General features: G+C 36.3%; 1 protein-coding gene across 2 annotated transcripts in view; it reads left to right on the top strand.

Annotated features, from left to right (window-relative positions):
* CNTLN (centlein) overlaps positions 1 to 25692 on the top strand; it is a 187485-nt gene that overhangs the window by 77259 nt on the left and 84534 nt on the right. For both annotated transcript variants that reach the window (XM_071730388.1, XM_071730387.1), the window contains exons 10-11: positions 12045 to 12170; positions 15770 to 15891. In XM_071730388.1, coding sequence (XP_071586489.1) covers positions 12045 to 12170; positions 15770 to 15891 — 248 coding nt within the window. The remainder of the gene's footprint in view (positions 1 to 12044; positions 12171 to 15769; positions 15892 to 25692) is intronic.

The raw sequence follows: 25692 nt of genomic DNA, 5'->3' as shown, positions 1-25692 counted from the left end.
AGACTTTATGGTGATTCTTCTAAACATTTTTCTCTACTACAAGTCTTTTTCCTTACAATATAGTTTCTTGTTTTACATGTTACATATTTGGAACATGAATTTTGTGTAAGTGGGTCTAATTCCCCTGATGAATAAAATAGATTTCCTTTATTCAGTCATAGCTGGTTGGGGGAATCTTTCTGATGTGGTGGCCCTGTGGTCTTCGTAGGGGGTCCACATTCTTTGTTCCCCTCCCTGTTCTTTTCTATTAGATTATCAGAATACTTTTTTTTCATGTCGTATAAATCATGTGGATTTTTGGGGATGCAAAATGTAAATGCTCCTAGGTTAGGTGGATGGGAGAAACCCTCTCATTGGCTTTTAACTACTTCCAGAACTCATGGGACCATAAGATCAAGGTCCAAGCTGGGTAAGTTGCACTTTAGCTGTTTATTATTGGTGCCCATCCTAGAAGTATGTGCAGTAAATAAATATCAGGCTGTGATGGGATTTCCAAACTTAAAAAAAAGGAGATTGCAAAGGTTGCTGGGGTGAACATTGCCTCTGACTTAGCTGTCTATACAGCTGACTCAAACAGAGAAAGAGGAAGCTTGAGAAGTGATTCTCACATATGCTCTCATTGTGGATGTTTCCTGCATCATGTACTTGTGTGGTATACAGCATGGATTCCTGGAGTTTGACTGGAAAATTCTGGGGTTTGGGTTGTGAGCCAGTTGGTTGCTGTAGGTAAAATGTACTTGTTTCCTAACCCAGAAATTCTGGTAAAGGTGTGCACATTTCCTCTAGTCTGAGCTATGTGTGTAAACTGTTGTTTTGCTGAGAGAAGATATTTTAGCCTTTACTGAGCCTCAATGTGCCCATTGGCCAGTTTGTGGTTGAAAGAGGACAGAGCTTGCATCTGGTTGCAGAAAGACTGCAGAATTTTGTTTGTCTCCTAGCTGATGGCTTTGGTATTGCGCATTTAGTTTGCTGAGGCAGTTGAGGGTGAGCAGGAGTAAACATAAGGCTGTGATATTATCTCTAAAGCCCTTAGGTATCCATTCACTTGACACCTGTTCTCTTTTGCCAGTTCAGGAAAGTCATGCAGAATAGAAGTATCGTGTAGTGTATCTGTTCTATTCCACACGGGATCCTGAGATCCCGTGATCTCAGGAAAGAGTGGTCCTGAAAAGGTGGCATTGGGTTCCTTTCTGTAAAAAGAGTGTGGGTGGTTCCCCTACCAATGCAACTTTGGGGCAAAGGTGGTGCTTATGCTTCATATTGGTTAATACTTCAAGAAAACAGGATCTGTGATTTACTTTGAAAGACATATAAGCTTAAGAGGAGTGAGAGATCAGCTTGGTAGAAGTAAATACTTTCTTAATTGTGTTTTTTGTTTAAAATGTAAATACCACTCTCATCTTGGAATATAGATTTTGCATGTTAAATTGAGTTCCACTCTGAAAAAAAACGTGATAGCATATTTTGCTAATTGAAACAGGAAACCATTGTTCTGCTAAGATAAGCTTTGTAATGTAGGTAGAATCTAAGGATGCTGAAACGGAATTGGAAGTGTTCATCTGCTTCACTCAACATGTAGAGGGATAGAATGGGAAGAGGCTCAATGTTATGGATACACTGAAACAACTGTCTTTTGGGAATTTTCTTTTAGGTTCGTTTTAGGATTCAAAACAGGCTTTAGGAAATTAACCTTCATGGAACCCTTTGTTGAAGTTAGTTACTATTTCGCTTCATAAGATCAAAGATCTAGCATGATAATTATGAGACAGAAGCTGGGGAAGAACTTGGTGTTCTCCATGTATGGACGTGTATATATGTGTGTAACTTTTTATTTTTCTGGATTGCATATTTCTGATCATTACTGTAAAACTGGACTACATTCTTTGTACGTACCTTGGATTTGGAATGTTTTCTGCAGTCTTGAAATAAAATATTGTGCTTTTTTCCCTCTAATATTAGGATTTTAAAATCAGAGCTCTATTATGGTGCAAATTACTTGCCATTTGGCAAGTAAAGTTCAGATACAAAGCTAGTCAGTGAAAAGATATTAAAAAGTCACATTTCCTTCTGAGGATCTGATGAAATTACATTTCTTTCTTCATGTATAAATCTTAGAACTCTGAGTTGTTTGTAGAGTGATGTTTTATACAGAAGCCATTGAGCTTCTCCTAATAGCCAGATTTTTTCACTAAACAATTTGGGTTTGGTGATTTTTTTGGTCTTACCAAGGGTACCCAGAACATGAGAGAGTGGGGTATTAAATCAAATAGACATGTATCTGAAACAGAAGACCAGAGAGAAAAATTTCATCCAGATCATCTTCGGAAGATCTCTTTTCATACCTTAAAAATTAATGTTTAAAAATTCTCTTGGTACTTGAGTAAATAAGGTCTTCTAGGCTAGAAAATGTAGACGAATATTTACCAAATAGTGAAAGACATTTTAAATTTAATAGAAAACCAGGTCCTCTTAACAGTTACAAACTTTTTAAAGTAATGATAATATGAATTATAACAATGGATTGAAAATATTTCTTTTAGTAATGTAATTGTATAATTTATATTGTCTTTTTTTACATGCTGCTGAGAAATCAATAAAATTGGATAAGTTGGTAGGTGTATTTCTCTTTCTTAATAAGAATAGAGTTAGAGTTAAAAAAAAAATAAAATATAGATATACAACTACATAACCCTTATATAATGGCACTGTCACTGTCTCCTAAGTATTAGTGGATTTTGTTTCTTTCTTATATAATGCTAAGGTTTTGGTTAAATGAAGAAAAAGCCCAGTTTTTGTCTAAATGTTCTTTTCAAAGCATGGCCTGTCTGCTCCTCATTTTTCTATTTTGCTTTTTTTCCCTCTGTCTGGAGTTCTCTTTTAGTTAATAAACTTCGCTTTTGCTAGTAATAGGTGGAAATTACATCTGTTTGCAACTACATATGGCCTAATTTATGCAAAATGAGCAACAGAAATAATTTAAGGAACAGTCAGCAAAAGCATGGGAAACAGCTTTGTCTTTACTTTTGTCAAACTGTGCTTGTTTGCTGTATGAGGAGTTGCACTTTTTCTGAAATAAAAGCTTGATATTTGTAGTTTTAGATTTAATTGTACAAAGGGTGATTTCATCGTACACTATGAAAAGCATCATATTATGTGTAGAAAGAAATAAAATGTATAGAAAGAAATAAAATGTGTCCATTTTTCTGTTTCCTTCAAATACCAGCGTTACTAGGGTTTACTTTTTTAATTTTAATTAACATTTTATTGAGGTTGTAGAAACAAGTGATAATGGTACAGAATTCCTTCTTCTCTACTGAGATAAGTATTTGTCTTAACAGTATGTTCAAATTGCTGCAAGTCAGTTTGTCAGAATTTTACTAATTATGGAAAGGATGTACAAAATAAAACCTTCAGTCATTCTTTAGAAAGTTGTCTTCATCAAGATTTGTTGATTGAAGATCCTCCTTCCCAGTCCCTGTAGGAGGGCATCACATTGGCAAGCCAAGGACCTACTCTGTTAAACCAAGACTGTTGGTAAATGATGGAGAGTTGCTTGGCAAGCTCCTCTGCCAGTTCCCTCAGTACTCTTGGGTGGATCCCATCTGGCCTCATAGACTTTTGAGTGTCCAGGTGGTGTAGCAGGCCATTAACTGCTTCTTCCTCGATTATGGGGAGTTTATTCTGCTCTCTATCCCCATCTTCCATTTCAGGGGCCTGAATACCCTGAGGGTAACTGGTCTGACCACTAAAGACAATGTAGGCAATAAGAGTCTCAACCTTTTCCTCTTCCTTGGTGGGAATGTTTCACCCCCATCCAATGGGGGTTCTCCATTGGAGATTCCCCTGGCTCTCTTTTTGCTGTTAATGTATTCGTAAAACACCTTTTTGTCATCTAACAATGTTCAGATTGAGTTCTAGCTGGGTTTTTGCTTTTCTAATTTTCTATCTTCATATCCTAACAAGATGCCTGTACTCTACCTGAGTTGCCTGTCCTTTCTTCCAGAGGTGGTAAACTCAACTTTTTTTCCTGGGGCCTAGTGAAAGCTCCCTGTTCAGCCAGGCTGATTTGTTTTCCCCACCAGTTTCTTTCTTGGCACAGGGGGACACCCTGCTCTTGCACCTTTAAGATCATCTTCAAGAATGCCCAGGCTTTCCAGACCCCTTTGCCCTTCAGGACTCCCTGGGGGTGTTCTCAACCACTATCCTGAACAGGCCGAAGTCTGCCCTTGGGAAATCTGTAGGAGTGGTTTTGCTGGCCCCCTCCTTCCTTCACCAAGAATCAAGAATTTTATCGTTTCATGGTCACTAAGCCTGAGATGGCCTCTGACCACCACATCTCTCACATATTCTTTATTTGTAAACAGCTGGTCTAGCAAGGCATGCCCCCTGGTAGGCTGACTTACCACATGTCAGGAAGTTATCTCCCACACCAGGAACCTCCTAGGCTCTTCCCTCTGGTGTGTGGTACTTTCACCAAATGTCTGGTAAATTGAAATCCACCATGAGAACAAGGACTCATGACTGTGAAACCTCTGCTAGCTGCTTGTAGAATGCCTCATCTGCCTCTTAATCCTGGTTGGGTGGTCTGTAGCAGACTCCCAGCTGCCTTGTTGGCCTTTCCCCTTATCCATAAGCACTCGACTTAATCATCACATGTGTTGAGCTACACAGTTCAAAACACAGTTCCTAACATAGAGGGCAAGCCCACCACCTCTCCTTCCCTTTCTCTCCCCTCTGATCAATTTACAGCCATCCATTGCAGCACTCCAGTCGTGAGAGGCATCCCACCATATTTCTTTGATAGTGACTAAGTCATAGCTGTCCTGCTGTACAGTGTCTTCAAGCTCCTCTTGTTTACTCATGCTGAGTGGATTGGTGTAGATGCACCTGAGTTGAGCTATTCATGCCACCCCCAAAACTGACATGCCACCCCTAGGCTCATCTCTAATGAGCCTGGTTTTATCACCTTCCCCCTTCTAATCTTAATTTAAAGCCCTCTTGATGAGCCCTGACAACTCATGAGCTAAAATCCTTTTCCTCCTTTGAATAAGTTTTCTCTGTGATAATGTTAGGCTGCTACCCTCCAGCTGCCTTGGTCTGGCACAGCTGTTGCAAGGAGAATGTTTGTCCCCAGCCTTAAAGCACTGTGGAGGAGGTTTGAGCTGAAGCATTTCACTTTGTGTTTGCCATAAACTGCCACAACTGCTTATGCTAAGCTAACATTATGCCTTGTGGTTGCAACTCAGTGAGGTGTGATCACAGGTGTCTAATGAAAACTCAGCTGACAAGCAGTAATTTATCAAGCCATGGTAACTTGACTGCTCTTGGTCATGTACACGCAAGTCCACTCTTTGACTTCAGAGATGTGACTTAGAGTTAGCTGGTACCAGTGAAAATGTGTTTCAGTCTGAACAGGTTTTGTAACAGGGCCAAAGTGAACAGTGTGCACAAGTGTTATGTTGTGCCAAGGAATTGCTGTGAATGAATTAATAACTGGGAAGAGTCTTGGAATTCAGTGACTTCATGAAATGACATCTGCCTCAAGTAACATTGTGATCTAGATTTACCATCTATTTTTTGTGTAAGACTTCAATTTTACCACAACATTTGTGCTCTCAGTGCAGTGGATATGTGTTGTACATTTACACTATAGAAATACTTTCTATTTCAACTAAGTTTTCAACTAAGAATTCTTTATGCACAGAGTATGCAGAATAAGATTTTATTTCTCTTATTTGATAAGCCAGTAACACATACCAACTTGAATTTCAACATGAAGAAGTCAGGACATAAAATATTTTGTCAAGAAATTTGGACAGCATGTGACATACAAAATACTGTAGTAAAATATATTACTGCAGAAAATAATGTCTGTAATAAACAACCATTGCTAAGATGGCAGATTTGGATTTGGAAATTGTGATTGTATAAAAATGTTTAATTAACACTTTGAGGTCTGGTTTTGATTAAGCATTTGGATCATTTACAAAAGCCAGATTATTCACTGTGCTTACATTGCTGTAGTATTGGAAATGTGTTTTTCTGGGCAGTTTTATGTAAATTATTTGTCCTGCTTCTGATTTTTTTATTCATATTAAGTGTACTATCATTTTCTAGGTATTTCAGCAGCCTTCAAGTGAGCTAGAGAGCATCATTACAATGAAAAAGTCAGAAATGGAGCTTTTGCAGGAAAAATTGAGAAAAACAAGTCTTATCTTAGCAGAGCATAATTTGAATGCTATGTATACTCTGGAAAGCATTAGTAAAAGGTCTGGAAGAAAGCAGGAGGTAGAACAGTGTTCCTGTCTCATGTTTTTGTGTCTAAGTCAGGCTGGTAAAGCCAAACATTTTTGCTCAAGGGTCCACATAATTTTAATATCTGTTGATGCTGCTTATAATTCTGGAAGCTTTTTTGAATGGTTGTTGTGTTATCTGCCAAAGACTTGTTAAAATAGCTGTTGGGAGTAGAAGGTTTTACCTTATTAAATACTGAATAAGGGATTCTTAATTAAAAGAAATATTTGAAGGCTAAATTATTTGTAGATTTGTTAAAATGAATATTTATCAGGTATTTTAGGGTGTTTATCAGAATGACCACCTTTCCCTGGAAGGAAAATGAGAGAATTATAAACAGTTATTATTGTGATTTCTTTTTTTTTTTTAATGGAAAATTTAAAAAAAAAATCTTAATTTTTAGGTTTTGATGTAATATTTTTTCTCTGAAGATTGTCTTTTTGAAGTTTATACTTTCAGCTTTTGTTAATTTTCATAGTACCACACTTCTGTTTTCGTTATGACTTGCTTTTAAATTTAAGTACCACATAACTAACAGCTCTAAACTATAGCTAATAAAATAGATCCACATAAACCTGTGAGTTAAATTGATTTATTAAATTAGCTGAAGCTATGATGTTTTTCAGTGTATTTGGCGGTCATTTTTTTCTTATGATTGTATGAAGCATGGAAAACTTGGAAATATCAAGGAAGCAAATAATATTTTGCGTGGTATGAAATAAGTGTGAGCCATCATGTTCTGCTTCCTTTGAAATTTCCCAGTTTTCTCACGCTTGATATCTTGCAATATTTCCTTGGAAAACTGTATGGCTTGTTCTTTCTCAATGTACAGCATTTTCTTTTTGGGAAAATGTGTTAAAGAAAGCACAAAATGCTGCAAAGACATTGTAGACTGAAGCATAGAAGGTGAGAAACAGCCCTGCCAACACCAAGGTTAGAGGAGGTGGAGGCTGAGAAGGTGCTGCAAGTGCTGTAGCAGGTATTTCTCTGCAGCCCATGGAGAGCATCACCACGAAGCAGATATCCACACTGTGCCTTGAGGAGCAGCTCACAGCATGGCAGGTGTGGTGTTCTCAGAAACCACAGCGTGTGGAAGAGGGTCCATGGAATAGGAATAGATTCTTCTGACAGACACGCCGGCCCATGGAAGACCCACTCTGGAGCAGGTCTCCAGGCCATGGAGTGGCCCTGTGGTGGACCAGGAACAAAAAAAGAGTGGGTGAGAGGACCTGCTATGGACTGACTGTAACCCCCCATTCCCTAATACCTTGTCCCGCTCACTAGGAGGTCGAGGAGCCAGGAGTATAGTTTAGCCTGGGAAGCAGGGTGGGGGGCAAAGGTGTTGACTTAGTATTTTCTTTATTTCTTACTACACAATTTTAAGTGGCAATAACTTAAATTAATTTTCTCCAAGTCATGCCTGCCCATGATGGTGAATGGTAACCAATCTTAATTTCTTTTTTTCAACCCATGACCTTTTTCATTCTATGTGCTCCCTCTGTCCTGGTGAGTAAGGAGAGTAAGTGAGCAGGTGGTTGGGTGCTTGACTCTTTGCCAAAGTAAACCCACCACAATTCCATTTCTTGCTTCCTCTGAATAATGTAAATGAGTGTACTGTGTTTGTCATGAACTGATCGGTGTGTCAGGAATAAAGTAATTATACAACCTTGGGTAAAAGATACAGCAAAACAAATAAATACAAACTTTAAAATCCTCTCGTGGGGAATGCATTCCTGTTTTTTGATAAGTAGATCCCAAACATGCTCCTTTAATACTAAGGGCAGTTTGATACATGTACTTTTTCACGTGTGAATGCAGTCTTTAATAAAACTTCTGAGAACTAAATGGACAGGCTACAGATCCTTTGTATTTAGGTAAGAAAGTGAGAGGTGCCAGAATTAACATAACAGAATACACAAATAGAGTAGAAGAGGTAGTATTGTTTTTACTGTTTTTCTCTTGCAGTAAAATATCTTCCCATTGCCTTTTTGATCAGTCCTTTATGATGAAAGTATTCATGACTGAAACTATTAGCACATGATTTCACAGGAAGAGTATGTTGGATATACAGTTCTTGTTTTACAGTGGTTATCCTTTGGCTTCACAAAGACTCTGTTGTGTTAATCTTTCATTCTCACCACTCCCCCCTTACCTGCAGTCCCAAGATACAAAGAAGTAGGCATGGAATTACTTCTGATCAGAATGACACTGGTTTGTTAATTCTTGCTCTCAAAAGCCAAGTATTTTGAAAGAAGATATAGTTGTAGAGGTGTTAAAAAGAAGGGCCTGGGACAAAACAAATTTGCCAACATTGTGATAAACTGGGATGTGTGGGCATGTGACTGTGTGTTTGGTTCTGCAGAATGCAATGGTACAGGCTTCTATAGACTGGAGTTCTTGTTGTGAACCTAGTGAGCTGTGTGTGATTTCTGTTGCATAATTGAACTACCATTCATATATATCTGCTGGCTGATTTAGTAACACAGTCCTTGCGTGTTTTATAGCTAAGCTTTCCTATTGTGCAATGTATGGGCATTATAATTGCTTTTTATTGATACACATCCTATAATATTCTTCTAAAATTTATAATTTCAAGATACTAAAAAGCATGAGTTAACTTGCTGTACTGAGATGGCTCCTGTTGAAACAATGAGTCAAGGATTTGTAATTTTTCATCTCCAAAAAGCCATGCCTATGGCTTTTCAGCCTCTGGCTCAGCTTCAACGAAGTTTGTTTCTTCAACTGGTAAGAGCCACGAGGATTTATAACCACTGTCTTCAATCCTGTACCCTGGCAGGCATTAATCTGACCTCATTGTGCAGGAAGGTTCCCTGAGACATTTCAGTGAGTGTTCTAGAATTCCTTTTTTGCTTTTTTATAGACTTGTTTTGGGATTTCACCAGTGAAAAACCTCTCAAATTCAAAACCTGCTTAATTCCAGCTTCACCCCATAGTGTCTGTCATGGTGCAAATGGGTTACAGAAGGTTGCTCAGTACGAGGCATTTTTTCTGCTGGCTCTACCTCTGTCACATCCAACTATTTCTTTGCATTAAATTTTCTGTCATGAAGTTTCATATTTGTTAATATTACAAAGCCTGTTAATTTTCTGCCTTTCTGCTATTTGGCATAATCTTCTGTGTTTTAGGATTATTTGATGAAAAATCTACTGTTGTTACTCTTTACTGAGTTGGATTAACATCATTTGATTACTTCTAAATATGTAGGAAATCTTAACAACATTACTGTTTGTGTATCAATTCAATACAGATATGTCAAAATTTACTGAAATTGAAAGAAAATTGAGGATTCAATTAAAAATTAAGTGCTTTAACCTCATAGTTTGCAGTTGTGAGAAGGGTATTACAGATGCCATGTTCCAAACAATTTTGCAGCAACCCCAAGCAATCAAACTACAGTGTATTTTGCTACACAGTCTCTTCTGTCTTGGTAGGAAAATTAAAATGTTTGCCTGTTTAGCAAAGATTGCTTTAGAACTACCTGTGTGCTTCTGTAAAACCAAGACCCTGCTCTCCACAGACCTCTAGTATCATCACTATGCAGTTAAAAACATGCAAATAGAATTTTTCTTCACCAGTCATCACCAATCCTGCCTATTCTCACAAGGAATTATTTCCATGTCCATGAATAGTTGGAGGTGGGTTTTTTTGTTTGGTTGGTTGTTTTTTTGTGTTTTTTGCTTGGTTTTTGTTTTTTTCCCCATTCTTTGGCCCTTTGGAAAAGATTCACAGTACAATCCCAGGCAGCTATGTATAGTATCTGTATACTCATTGTATCTGATCACCTTCGATTAAACCAGCAAGGTTATGGATTTTACATGTTCTGTATTTTTTCTCTTTTCTCCATAAAGTTCCTCTACCTACTTATCCTTAGCATTCTGGTCGTGGTTGCTCCCCTCCTATCCCTTGTACTTACATTAGGCAAGAAATGCGGTGCTTTGACCTATTCCTGGTTTCAGAGAGATAATGTATTCTCACAGTCTTCTATATAAACATAATGTATAACTGGGAAACATTTCTTGAAATATAAGACATTCAGATTTCTGAGAAAAATTTGTATGGGTGTGCAACGATTAGAAAATGTGGAAGACGGGAGTTTCATTTAAGTTCTTGTATTCATTCAAGAAATCTGGAACTTTGAAAAAAATCAGTTTATTTGCTATGTTGGCCTTGATGTTCTGCTTCAGACACCTGAAAGAGATCAATTTGGCTTTTTGCAATGTTGAAATCTTTTGTTATTGATACCAGCATCTATTAATTGAAATAAATTTTTAGATATCAATACTGGAATTTGTAGAAAAAAATTATAATCAATAACCATACTGTTTCCATTATGTTTGCTTTTTGTCATTCCATGCAGATTTTTATTTTTATATAATTCATTATTAGTATTCAAAATTACTTCTTCAATTCTGGCAACATAAAACCTTTGACTTGGAAAAATTGTTTTAAATTTTCATTTAAACTGCCTTGTAGTTTCTTCTGTTATACAAATGAGTGGGTAGCAATATGCAAAATATGTTCACTTGGCATTCAGATTTAAAATGTAAAAGAATTCTTTCAATTTGCTAGTTTTAGTTTGCATTTGTTTGGTGTCTTTTTTCCCCCCACCTTATTCAGGCACATTGCAGAAGTAAAATAAACCGAAAAAACAAATGAGATAAACACCTTGGCAATACTTAAATTCTGAAATATACAATACTATTTTCTAGTATTTCATGGTATTTTTTTTCTCCTATACATTGAAAGTGTGATATACAGTGACTTATAAACATTTAATACTGGAAGGTAGTGGGAAAGGAAAAAGAAAACAAAAAACAGTTGGTAATTAAGATTCCTCTTAAGATACATCTAGTGGAAAAATAAAAGCGTAGAAATATGTTGTATCTGAGAAGACTTTTAATCTGTATTCCTTTTGTCAGTTATTTTACAGTAAAAATGGCAACATGCAACAATAACCCAAATTAATCTTAAGTTTTTTACTTCATGTGTTTACATGAAAGCTTATTAGTATTAAGTGTGTGTTAGCATAACTGTCCTTAACCAAAGTTATTCAGAAAATCAGAAAGTCTAATTTAATGATCTGTCTTGCTTTGCCATAAGGACATATGACATAGAATGAACAAGAAAGCTGCCCAGTTTAAGTGTTACTTTCACAAATTCTTTCTCCAGATTGCTATATGAAGCTGTACATAATATAAACACATATTCTTGTCTCTAGCTAGTCACATTATTGTTAATGACCATATGGTCATTATGGTATAAGATCTACTGTCTGTTGTATTTATATTCCTCAAGCATATTGTTCCTTCAACTTCACAGTGTGTTAAACTATTTCAAAGGGAAAAAAATCCTTTCCCTCTTGTTTCTGGTTGTCCTATCAAGTGTAACCTTGGACCCTTATAGAGCAATTAGATCAGCCTCTATCCCCTCCTTTGTAATGAGGTTTCTTGCATTTCTGAGTCTATAACCCTTTAGTCTTCCCTAATGGGACATCATTATTCTGAAAGAAACAATGTAAATGTAAATGAATATTCTCATTAACGAGTCACAGAGAAACCTTTAGTGGTAGCGCTGTGGTAATTCTGCTTGTTATTTCTCTGGTATTCCATGCAGATTTTTTTTTTTTTTATAATTCATTATTAGTATTCAAAATTACTTCTTTAATTCTGCATGTCTTTCATAATCCGGTGTTCCAACTAGTTCAACCATGTCCTTGTTTTATTCTCCAGGAACCACCTGTGAAACGTTCAAGGTCTCTGTCCCCAAAGAGCTCTTTCAGAGAGTCAGAGGAGCTAAGGAGGCTTAAAATAGCTGAAAGGAAGATTGAAAACTTAGAGAAGACACTACAGATAAAGGTGAACATTAAAAACATAAATAAATCCTCTAGCTATATGCTTTCATAGGTAAAGATATACCAAAATAAAGACATTTTAAAAATGCAAAATGCTTGCTCATATTGTCATGGACTGTAAGTGTGTTAGCATAGCAGAGCACTCTCCATTCTTTTGCCATTTTCCTTTACTGGTAGGAATCTTGTGTTGGTACTCCTGCAGTCCAACAGAAACCTAATTGGAGCCATCATCAATAATATGTGCTTGTTAAATGCATTTTCAAAACTTGTGTCTGAGCATATTCTGGGAATTTCATGTGTTCCTATAGAAATAAAGTGAAGCAGATAATATTTTTTTTTTTTTTTTTTTTTGTACAGTGAAGTCAGCATCTTAAAATGTTTAGGTTAAATTCTTGGATCAGATTTACCCCTTGAGCTCTTAGAAGTTATGGCTCAGAAGCTGAAGAAGTTTTATAGGGTTTTTTTGGTTTTTTTTGTTAGCTTGACATTTTACTTCAAAAAGAGTACCTTCTGGATGACTCATGGTTTCAAATTACCCTTTGAATGAAAACCCTAACCCCGAATCCTATATTCTTAAATTTTTTAGTTTGTACACCCTGCCTTTTCTCTTTCGCTTTTCCCATTCCCTCATTTTTTATATTCATTCAGAGTTAGAGAATTTGAAAGATATTTTCAGAATGTGTAGCATGCAGAACTGGCTATATTGAACACGCTGTGATAAATGTCAGGTAAGTGAAAAAATGTGGGGAGTCCTGTGTACCATAGTTCTGAGCTCCTCCCACATGCAAAAAGTGCAGCTTATATTTTAAGACAAATGCAACAGTTCATCACCCTGTATACTTCAGAAAATTTATTGTAGTGTCTTAATGCTCATGGAGTGGATGTACTAGTAAGATGACTTAGACTTCAAATTCATACTTTCAAGTCATCTTGCTCCTTGTTCTTGGGTGTCAGAGTCCTACCAGTTCTGCCCATGAACTGGCCCTTTGTCAGGCCTTCTGTTTGTTACTCTTACATAGTGAGCCTGCCAACCAACTGCTGCCACAGATTATTCTTGCCCAGTAGAGCACAGCTGCTCCCAGTTGGTCACACCTGGCTGAACATGAGCCAGCAGTGTGCCCAGGTGACCAAGAAAGCCAACAGCATCCAATCTTATATCAGACATAGTGTGGCCAGCAGGACTCGAGTAGTGATTGTCCCGCTGTACTCAGCGGTGATGAGGCTGTACCTTGAATACTGTGTTCAGTTCTGGGCCCCTCACTGCAAGAAGGACATTGAGGTGCTGGAGCATTTCCAAAGGGCAACAAAACTGCTCAGGTGTTTGGAGTGCAGGTCATATGAGGAGCTTCTGAGGGAACTGGAGTTGTTTAGTCTAGTGGAAAGGAGGCTCAGGGGAGACCTTCTTGCTCTCTACAACTACCTGGAAGGAGGTTATAGTAAAGTGGGTGTTGGTCTCTATTCCAAAGAAACAAGTAATAGGATGAGAGGAAAATTGCATGAGGGGAGGTTTAGAGTTGAGTATTAGGATAAATATCTTCACTGAAAGGGTTGTAAGGTATTAGAACAAGACGCCCAGGGAATTGGAGAAGTCACCATGCCTGGAGGTATTTCTGACATGGTGCTTAGGGACATGGTATAGTGGAAGACTTGACAGTGTTAAGTTCAGGGTTGGACTTCATGAGCTTAAAGGTCTTTTTCAAACAAAATGAATCTATAATTCTATAGTTATTCCGTTCTATTTCTGTAAATATATAGAAAACTGTATACAATAGAGTTTGGTTAATAAACGTTATAATGTAATTCAATTAGAGACAAGCAGAACTAACTGAGATTATGGAAATGACATTGTAAATTTGTGGTGCTGAAGCGCTTAATAATTTAATAAATGAGAGTGATTAGGACAGGTAATTGTCTAATTGCTATTTCTGTGAGAGCAGAACAACTGATAAGGGAAAGGGGTAGTTGTGACGGAATGGATAATGGATCAGGTAAGCAACAGTAGATTCATAAATACAAAAGGCCAAATTTTACACTTGGTTGCATCTGTGAAAGGGCATTGACACTAATAAACTTCCAAGGATTTATGCTGAAGACATTATTTTCCAGTACCTTGCCAGACTTGATCAGTTTTCATTAGCAATATCAAACAATACCAGAATAATGATTTCATGAATATTTCTCAAAACTCCAGTATCTATAATTGGATTCTTTGAAAAATTTCCTATTGTAGTGTCAAGCAAAGCTTGAAAATAGTCTCTATGTCCTTTGTCATAAATTTATCTTGCTATTTGTGTAATTCTTTTTAATTTAATTGTAGTATCTATGGGTCACTTAAAATCAGTCAAAAGTACATCTTTAAAGGATTCTACAATTATATTTGTATCTGATTTAGAGGTTGTTTCAGGTAAAAAACTCTACCACTTTGGGAAAATCCTTAATGATAGGGTCACTTCAGTTGCTGCTTCTATTCCTAAATCACTTTTTCAGTTGCTTCAGTCACTCCAAAAAAACTTTTGGAATTTATATATTGTAGTATCTGAAATTTTAACTGGTACTTTTCAGCTTTTACTGTGTATCATGAAAGCTGGGCTACATTTTAGAACCCAAGCTTATTCTAGGTACTTTGTAGTTAACATTACTGTAGAAGCCCTTGACGACTTTTTCATAGTGGGATTTAATTTTTGTTGCTTGCAGCTCTAACTCTTGGTGTATCTTATTTATTGACTAATTCTAAAAAGCCTTCCTTACGTATAAGCAAGTAAATACATGCAAATAAAGAATTATGATTTACTTAGATATTAAGGAACATGTTCTGTAGTTACTCCACAAGCAGAGCTCACATTGAACTGGAAATGAAGCACTGAGGGCAAATTTTACTGCAGGATAGTATCTAGTGAATTATTTATTGCTGTATGCAGGAATTTGTCTTGCTTTATGCTATGAAATGTCCTTTTCTTTATGTTAATTTTTTTTTTCAGAGTATAGAAATATCACTCAGGGAAATCTTTTTCGAAACTTTCATGAGTTTACCCTGGGTATAAATAAAGGCATATCTTATTTTTCATTTTGTGAGAGCATATTTTTTCATACGTTTTTGATCACATAAAATCTATTGCAAAATTTGTTTTTATTTCTTGTTTGTTACATAACTGGAGGACAAAGAGTGTTGCAAGTTTATATAAATTTACATAAGTAAATTAATATATGAGAAAGTCCTGAATCTATTTAAATTTAAGTGTTTTAACGTGGACTTGTTTGGCCATCATTTCCCTTGAAAACACACAGTTCAGGAGTTCAGAGGAAAAGGCTGAGCCAAAAATCAGGGTATGTAATTTTAGGTGTAGTAGCCCATAGTGCTAATAAGATCAAAACTGGCATTTTGGTGGGAAATTTTTTAAGCATGGAAAAAAAGATTTAAGTAAATTTTTCAAAATTAGCAAAATTTGCCAGGATAGCACTATGGAAAATTTTATCTCATAGATTGTGTTCTTTCTATTTATGTGGCTTTTAATAATAACTTAAACGGATCTTTTATTTCATGTCATCTGTGTGAAAGTCTCATATTTTGCCCAACTCTAATTTTGTTTTTCTGTTGCAATACAGACTCAAGAAACTGATGAGCTAAGAGCAGCCCATGAAAACAGCAAAGAGAGGCTGCAGATGTTACAGACCAACTACAGAGCACTAAAAGAGCAATTAAAGCAGTGGGAAGAGGGTGATAGCAGGTAAGTTACATAGCTCATTAAAAACATTTCCCTTACACAAGGAATCTGAACAGAAGTATTATATAGTTATTCAAAAGAGAATTTGATTTGAAGGAAGGAGCTACTCTGTGGTGAGCAAGACTTCATCCTTTGTTAAAGCAGCACACATGGCATACCCCTTATATGAGAAAAATTACAGTTGAAACCAAGAGTAAAATATGTTGAGATGACAACTTGACTTACTTTATTTAGGATCTCATTGTGAGCCTGAGCACTGGGCAGCTAGGGCTGCTTCTTTGTTTCTTATTTGTCTATTTTTTTTGTCTATTGTCCATATTTTTTTCTTATTTGTCTATTGTTTCTGGTCATTCTACAAAAATGTTGCAGCTACATACATTTATGAAAAGAAGAAAGACTCAAAATTTGTCTAAATTGAAAAAAAATTATACTCTCTATAAAATATATAATATATAATGTTCTATTTATAATTATAATTTAAATTCTATAGAGAACACTTAAAATTTAATGCAGAAATTATTTTACTTTCAACTCTTTAGCATTGAGTTAGAATTTCTGGTAAAAAAAATCACATTTGGAGGTTTGAAGACCTTTCCTATGACTTTAGTGATCAGACACTGGTAAGATACAGTTTTTCAGGCCTTGTTTCAAAAACATAGTTTGAGCAGGTCCTTACATCATAGTGCCTTTAGTAGGACATAGGTGTGCACCTACAGCTTAGTAACGAACATGTTTATTAAAAATATTTTTTTATTAATTGGTCAATAGTGACTAAGCTTGACATAAACTTTTTAACTCTGTCTAACAAAAAACAGACATTGAAATTGCTGCAAAACTGGTAGTTGTTCAGAGAGCCCAGGGTGAAATAAAGCATTCTACTGTGAATGATAATCTGTCCCTCATATATAAATAGTGCTTTGGCCATTCGAGTACATGTGTACTGCTTTGTAATACTATGGCATTTCCTTAAGAATGGTAAGTGTGGAAGAAAATAGTCATAAAGAGCAAATCTGCTACAGGCATTGGTAGTACAGGTAGATTTTTTTAAATATCAAAGCGCAAATAGTGAATAGATTTGTTTAAATTATAATGAAAATGCTTTGCTTATTTAGGAATAACATGGATGATTTTATCTTCTAGCTTACTGCTTTAAATTCAGTGCAAGCTGGAAGAGTAAAATGGTAGTTACTTTATGCAATTAAATTATTTAATTCTGTGTGTAAAGCTAAGCTGGCATTTGTGGTCCACCGAGAGTTTAAGGCTGAAAATATACAAAATTCAGTGTAGATAAAGACAGTAAAATCAAACTTGATATACAGGGGAGCACTGAGTGTTCTACTTCTGATAGTTTAAAAAAAAAAATTGAAGGAAGAAAAGGTAAAGAGAGACAAAATCAACTGCTCTTTCTGTTTAAAGTAAATGAGACCTGCTTGTGTACTGTCAGGAATGTATTTGGGAAAAGTAGATCTTGGGAAAGTGTAATACTAAACCTTCATTTATTTTTTTGTTTTTTAATCTATAAATTCAGGTGAGGTGTAAATTGTAAGTTTTTGGTAATTTTTGTAATGAGAATAGAACTCTATTAAGCCATCACACTAAATGAGATTCGTTTTCCTTTTTTAGGATGCTTAAACAAAGGAATGTAGCCAAGACACAAAAAACAAGTCTGTAAATTTTTATACCTTACACTGTTATTTTGATGTCTCAAAAAGCTTTATATCATGTGTGTAAAGTTGTGCAATTATAAACTTAATGTCAGGCACTTGGGTGGCACTTCAGAGTGAGGGAGGACACCATTCTTTCCGATTACTCATAGCTTAGATTCTGTTATCACGATGGTACCTGATGGGACTTAATCCACATATCACTGTATGTACAACTTCCACTAACATATGACTGCAAAGATGATGGAGGCCTTATGAGGTTACCACATTCTCTGGGAGGTTATTTCTGTGGCCAACAGGAACCGCAGAGAGATTTCAATTAAGTTTTAAAATTATTTTTAATACGTCTTTTTTCTTTTTTACCGTAAAACACATAAAAAATACTTGAATGACAGAAAACCTGTGAGATATTTTAGTTTTCTTTTTCTGTGTTTCTAAATTCAGTATGCTTCTTCCTCCTGCATCATTTTAGCCACAGATAGCTTATTCTTACATAGGCAGTAGATTTAAAAACGTGCATAGACACTTTGATTTAGGAGGGGCATTTGTGCAACTTCCAGATTGGTTTGCAGGGTCCTTAAGGCATCTGGTGGCTCTCCCATTTTTTTCCAAGTGATTGTGTGATCGTTTCACTTTCTGATTTCTCATGTCAGTACTGTAAGGAATGTTGACACAATGAATGCAGGTGGCACTGCTCTGTCACATGTCATTTGAAAGCCAAATGCTGTACTAGTACAATTTCTGTCTGAATGAAACTACATAACTGAACTTTTGTATAACAATGTGTTTAAGGTTTCATGCCTTGCAGAATGCATACTTCATGTAAGATTTGTATTCAGTACATACTTCAGTTTGAATTCTTTCTGAAAGCAAAGGTACTTTTAAAATTCTAGTGTTTCTAAAACATGTAAACAATTAAAAACAAACACTCTCTTTTTACTCATAAACAGGGCTGAAAGTGTAAGTAAATACCAGCATGCAGACCCCTATCAGCTTTGTGAGGAGGATTGTGATGCTGTGTGGAACGAACTCGCTTTTTTCAAAAGAGAGCACAAAAAGCTGTTGATTGAAAAGTAAGCATGTTTCTTAAACTGTATTTATATAAAGAAACAGTCCTATTTTTTCTGAAGGTAGTAGTTTGCAGGCCATATAAAGAGGAATTCAGTGCCTAATTCCAAGATAAAACTATCTTCTACCAAAAGCAGAAAACATCAGCTTTTTTTTTTTTTCTTTCCCTTTTTTTTTTTTTTTTCCTCCTCTCTTAAATCAGTGACAAGTTACAAGTTTGCTAGCACTAACAGAAACTGTATTCCATGATCTAGGGATTGTGTTAATTAATGTGGCTCTCATCTGTTGGAGGTGTCGCTCTTCATTAGCCTGTATTTTACACACTGCCGTGCTTCATTTTTGGAATGAGGTGGTGAGGGGATAACCTAGCCAGCCATCCTTGTTTGATCTCTGTGATACATACGCAATGCAGAATGCCTCAGCTCTCTTGGTTCCCTGCCCTGTCCTGCTAATCCCAGCTGAGCTCATTATGGTGTAGCCTTGCTGCTACTCCTGGAGCCAGAGCTGTCCAAGCTAATTACTGGTAGCAGCAGAGCTGCCTGTTAAGGGTCTGGTGTGGATCTGCTAACATGGTCCTTGGTAGTGACCTGCAAAAAGCACGAGGGATTTGCTCTCTTTCTTGCTGTGCACAGCCTGTCCTTTGGGTTTAGTGCTGATCCCTTCACACAGCTCTTTTAGCTGTAGTAAGTGTAAAACTTGGTGAAGGAAACTCTTACTTTAGAAAACATACAGTTTTCTGCTTTGATCTCATAATTCAGAGGCTATTATACTCAGCCAGGCAAAGTAAGAAAATGTCCTTTTATACTAGACAAAAGGAAGTTAGTATGGTATAATTAGGCCTTTGCTGTTTAACACTTCTGTAAGTCGAGTTTTTTTATTTTTATTTAAGAATCAAGACATCATAGAAACTTTTATTCAGACTTGGGTTTTGGCAGCATTAAAGAAAATGTTTTCCCAATGGGTCACAATGTAAACTGATTTTGTGGAGACACCGTGAAGGCAGCTATCACAGAATTTCCACATCCGCAAACTGTTTTGTAGTATGTAAGTTGCCTATGAGCTGCTTTAGTTACAATATTGCCAGTAACTGTGTTACATGGTATTCTTATATCCTCCAGTTACAATTGTGTGCCTGTTCTTATTGCTTCATTGTCATGTCCTTCTTGTCTGGTTTGAAACTATCACAACAAATTATCCCATGTACTTGGTTTATTCTGATTTAGATGTAGCAAAAAGCACTTGCAGGTAATTGCAGTCCTAATTTTCCTTCCATCACTACTCCACCCCTTCACCCACACGTAACAGTAACTCAGGAGCAATAACATGCTTCTGCTTTTCACCCAAAGCTGTGAAAGAGAGGTTGTTGGTGGATTGTGCACATCCTAAATGTTGGTGAACTTGGACTGTTTTTCTGTGTCTTCTGTTCAGCCATGTTTGTAGGAAATGCTCTTGTGCCTGGTACATTGCAGATCAGTGGCCTTGACTAGATTTTGATAAAGGGCCACAAGCAAACAGTTGAAGCACTTCAAAATACAGGATTTTTATGTACAAATGAGTTCTTAAAATTCTGCATTGTACACAGTGCGCCACTGTGATCATTAAGATGAAGTCTTTGTGTGGGTTTAGGTGCTTTTTGCTCCTTGTAGGCAATGTAGCTTATTGTTAGTTGAAGGAAGGAAAGATTGAAAACTCACATTTTTTTTTTATATCTTTTAACAATGGCTGTCTTTAAGTTGCTGAAGGAAGTCAGCATTTCAAGATCTGAGCTAATTTTCTGAAGAAAATTGATACTAAATTTAGTGTACTTTTTAGATATTTGGATAGGACTTCATTATATTGCATGTGTTCTTTCTTAAACTCTGTGGATAAAGACATGGTCTACAGAGTTGTACCAGTTACATTATTGTGTGATTTTACAAGCAGTGTAAGTAGATCAGGTTATAGCCCATAGTCCCTGTTGTTCCATTTTATTTCATAGACCTTACTGGCTGTTAGCTTAAATTGATTTAGGTCATGTATAAGCCAAGTCCAGTGCCACATTGCTTAAAAAAGTGTCTGTGTAAGAATTTTTGTTTTGCTTTAAGTCTGTTTTAACTTTAAGTATGTTTAATTTATGTCTGTGACCAGATCAGAGAGTAAATGTTAAGGAAGAAGGAGTATTTTTTTGTTACTGTTTTACCTGTAAGGAAGATTTTCTTTCCGTGCCCTCTTACTTTTCTCTCTCCCTCCCTTCTTTCCTGGGGTAGAACAATGATGTAAAATGTCTTTAACATTTCTCTGAAAATAGATAGGTAATAAATAGATTATAGGATAAAACCTGGGAAAGATAGATTATTTTTAATCCAGGCTATTAACTGCTAAGTCTTGTCTTACTTTCTATAGAATTATATTGACAGGTATGTATTTCACCATTTACATACCACATTAATTTCATTTCTATATCTATATTATTTGGTTTTTGCTGAAATTCAGGCTATATTAGCATGAAGTATGTCCAATTAAACTGCTACTTGATTGTAAGCTAATTTTAAAACACTCTGGCATTTCCATATTAAATTCTTGTTTGCTGCAGTATTGGGTTACCCCACCCCTTTGGTTTTTTGTACAAACTTTGAAAAGGTACACTTGGCTGTATATAAACTATTGTTGAAGCTTTACAATTTTACATCTTTTGTTCTGGATTTGTTCTTGTAACTGATACCAGCAACACTGAATTAGTTGTTGTAGTACAATCATTTCAAAACAATGATTTATAATGACTTGTTTCACTGCTGTCTGGAAATTCATTGTCCTTATGGTATGGCTATATGCACCTAGGGGTAAAAAGGAAACCTTTATAATGTGAAAGAGGTAGCCACATGGTTCAAATAATCTTTGACAGCCATTCATTTCCTCTGGGTGCATGGATAGCTGTCCGTGTCCTGTGTGTAGGAAATGTGCTCTGGATCTTTGAAGCATGTGGAACCACTGCAAGCTTGGTTGCACCCTAGCTGTTGAGTAGAGGTTTCTTACTAACTTTGCTTTTTTTTTAGAAAAACAAGACCCTGTTATTTCTGCCTTCCTTATTCTCTGTAGAGTCAAATGCTCTATACCTGTGTAGTGGCATCTCTTTGGCCAGTTGTCAGGAACCTGACTTGGGACCAGCAACAGCATTTGATGCCTTTGTGGTTTTTAGCTATCAGAGTGGGCATGGTGGAGGAAAGCTAAATTTGCTCTACTGGAATGGTGGCAGTAAGAAACACAAACCTAGGCTTTATTAGTTTTATTGGTTACATTGCTTCTTGTGTCTTTTTGTGTTTGTTTTTGTAGAGAATCTGCTGGAAAAAAATGCATTTTTGATCATCTTGACAGTCTCTTTGGCTGAACAGGAAATATCTAGTCATTAGAGACTTTCAGTTTTTGAACTTCTGTTGCTGCGTGCAACATCCAAATACCACAGCATTTTTTTCCTGTGTCCTGTACTAAACTGATTTGGGAAAAAGTACGTTCACGCTACATCAGCGTTAAGAAATTTCACCTACATAGTATAGCCCTTCTGACATGAGTACTATCTCTGTAATCTTTCTGCTGTTCAGTTTTAGGAGTGCTGGGAAACAGCAGGCTTCTTATGGCAAAATACTTAAATCTAATAGCTCAGGGCTCTTGTTTACTTTGTACTAAAATTAGTAATTTTATATTACAAAGATAAATAGAGTTAATTATGTATATGTATCTAGATGTACGATAAATAAAAAGATTGCTAAATCTAAATTGCCACCTGCCATTCTACTGAAAACTGAATCTTGATTTTGTAGGTAGTCTTAGGGTGATACTGAGTGAGAGAACTTGAAACAGTGCATTTTTTTGGCTAAAACCATTACAAAGAATTTTAAATGTCTGAAAACAGCAACATTCGTTGTACTGCAATGTCCAGTTTTTAAAGGCTCTCTTTAAAGGACCGGAGTCAGAACTGTAAATTCCATATGAAGTCATTTAGGGGCTTTTGCATAATTAACTTACATGGCCTGTTTGGTGAAGAGAATTATTTTCTCTTTCCTAGCAAGCTTCCAATTACATTTTGGCAAGGCACAGTCAGCTAACTAAAACAAATATATATTGTTTTTTATCTGTGAGAGTGATTGGTCGGGGCCGGTAAGATTAATGATATCTAATTGTTCAGATTGTCTCTAGAACTTTTCTTACTTGTGTCCACCAGATTTTGTGATTTCCTGCTTCCCACCTAACATATTAATTTGGGGATTTGCTGTGTTTGGAAATCAGATGTACTGGTGTTTTTCCTTTGTTATTCCATATTTAATCAGTCTTTTCATGTCTGCAGGTGTTTGTTTAAAATCTAAGCAGTATTATCAAATCTCCGTAAACAGCCTGAAGTACTTCAGTACTTCTTGTACATGGTAGGACTGTGTAATAATGAAAACATGCAGTCATACTATTAAACATTCTTCCATAATGTATAAGCAGGGAATGGAAGAATTACAGTTGCATTAATGATAGAATTTGGACATTGTCAGGGACAAAAATAGCAGAGGGGGTTTAGAGAAAGGTGAAGAGTCTTAAGTTAGCTTTCATTTGTAAATCTTGCATGGAAGTATTGCCTGTCTTGCTGTTGAATCCCAGTGATTCCTGTAGGTTGCCTGAGTATTATAGAAATTAAATACTGTACTGTTGGTAAGCACACTGCCTGTGAGAGTGCTATGTTTTTCTTATCCCTATTGCCTAGGCAAAAGCTCTAAATCATCTAGATGGAAATGCCTGATTTATCAGCCTACAGTTATATATGGATGTATAAAAGATAAAGAAGTATTAAGTGTATCTTGTAAAACTCTTCTGAACATTCAGAGTAAGAAGCCTATGAACCCTACAATCCTTAGCACCAGGGCACACCAAAGATGGTAGTGTAAGCTGTCAGGCTGTTGTATTAAGATAGTAACACGGCAGTGGTAAATACACATTTCTCTCCCAAAACCTTCTGTGGAGTTCCTAGGAATTATGTGAAGGGCAGCACTGCTTGGTGCTTGCTGGCAAAAGCTGAATTGGGAATGTAATGCTAATTGTCTGTTTTCTTTGTGTGGTGTTTATTTTAGAAGGGAAATACATTTTCAAGTTTAGTTATTTCAGCTTTGTTGATACCATATGGAACTGAATTTTCAAAAGTAGGTAGATAGATTTTCTTTGAAGTCTGCAAATAATACTTTAAAATTATTAAGCATGTTCATGTATTCTTGCACTATCCCTTCAACTCTTTCCTAAAATGTACAGTTTTGAAATTCCAAAACTGTGCTGTGAAGCAAAGAGAACCTTTATTGTGGTCTAGAATGATCTTTGTGTTTAACTACTTGGTTCTCTAGCTGTGTATAGCAGAATATGCATATACATACACAAGCTTAACCTTTAGTTAAGTATTTTTTAGATATTTTTTCTTATTTGTGAAGAATTCAGAATGCATTGGTGCAAGAAGTATCATTTTATTTGCTTTTTTTCAAACACAATCACATGAGAATAATTGTGGAATTGTCAAAAAATTTCCAAAACTCAAGTGTTGGTCTAAGAAATTGATTTTCAGTTTTTTAATTTGCACTATTGGAAACCAGGTCCATGCTAAGAACAATAAAGAGTGATAGAGGCTTCATTGTATTGAGCATCTGAGGTTTATATGTAGGTTAAAAGCTCTGATACAGCAATAAAACTCTTGATATTAATGGAGTAGAATCACAGAATTGTGCAGTTGGAAAGGGCTTCTAAGGTCACCGTGTCCAACTGTCAACATCCAGCCACGAATAAAATAAATGTCAGTATCTGTATCACCCACTAGAGGGTGTCCTGAAGTGCCTCATCTGCATGGTTTTCTAGTACCTTTCTAATACCCGTCTGATGTCTGACTACTCTCTCAGCAGAGAGTTTCTTCCTCTGATCTAGTCTAAAACATCCCTGGTGCAACTTCAGGGCGTTACTTCTCCCGGGTAACTGGTGAGAGAGCAAGATGAAATGGGTTAAAGTTGTGCCAGGTGAGGTTTAAGTTAGATATTAGGAAGAATTCTTTACTGAGAGTGTGGTGAGGCAATGGAATGGGCTGCCCAGGGAGGTGGTAGAGTTACCATCCCTGGGGGTGTTCAAGAAGCATTTGGATGTGGCACTTCAGGATAAGGTTTAGTGGTTGTGGTAGCTGGATTACAATTGGAATCAATGATCTTGAAGGTCTTTTCCAACCTTAATGGTTCTATGATTTCCCCTACTCTTACCATTATTCAATTTAGAGAACAGGCCAGAACCCACCTCCCTACAACCTACTTTTAGGTAGTTGTAGAGAGCAAGGAAGTCTCCTCTCAGCCTCTTCTAACCTAAACATTCCCTTTTCCCTCAGCCACTCATAGGGCTTCCCTCATTGCCTCATAGGACTTGTTCTCCAGGCCCTTTACCAGCATTTTGCCATTCTCTGAACTCACTGAGTTCGACTCACTGAGTTAATGACACTGATACTCCAGTAATGACCCTTCAGGTTGAATTCTTTCTAAACTAACCACAGGTCAACACTGCTTATGAGATCATTCTGATAGTCTTTTTATAAAAAAATAAAAAAATTAAAATTTAATAATAAGTATAATTCAAACAATGAATCTTTAATTTTTTAAAACATATTTTGGTCAGTCAGCTAGATTTTATGCTACAGTAAAAGAAATAGAAGATTACTAAATGGTAGATTAAATGGTAGATTAAATTTTAGTCATGGGTTTCTACCTTTTGCAAGCTAAAGTTTATGCTGCATGTTGAAACTACTTTAGTCACTGGACAATCTTTTGGTTTTGAGTTACTTAAATTGAAATATATCTCAAAACTCATTCTTGACAACTATGACACTGTTTACTTTTTGTTGTGCGAAAGAGACTTTGGATCAGCGTATGGGGAGTTGCTTTTATTCTTTTTTGTTCCTGAATGTGTGTTGTAAATCAGAGAGACTTTACTTAGCACCACCAGATACCGCTTCCTGCAATTTTCATCCATCCTCTAAGTGACTGAATTGGGAAACAAGAAAAATAAAGATGTATTCCTGGGAAGTGAATGGACAAAGTAAGAT

The sequence above is a fragment of the Heliangelus exortis genome, chromosome Z (genome assembly GCF_036169615.1).
Source record: "Heliangelus exortis chromosome Z, bHelExo1.hap1, whole genome shotgun sequence".
Taxonomy (NCBI): Eukaryota; Metazoa; Chordata; class Aves; order Apodiformes; family Trochilidae; genus Heliangelus; species Heliangelus exortis.
The sequence above is the reverse complement of the archived record's forward strand: the minus strand, read 5'-3'. Positions and strand labels throughout refer to the sequence as shown.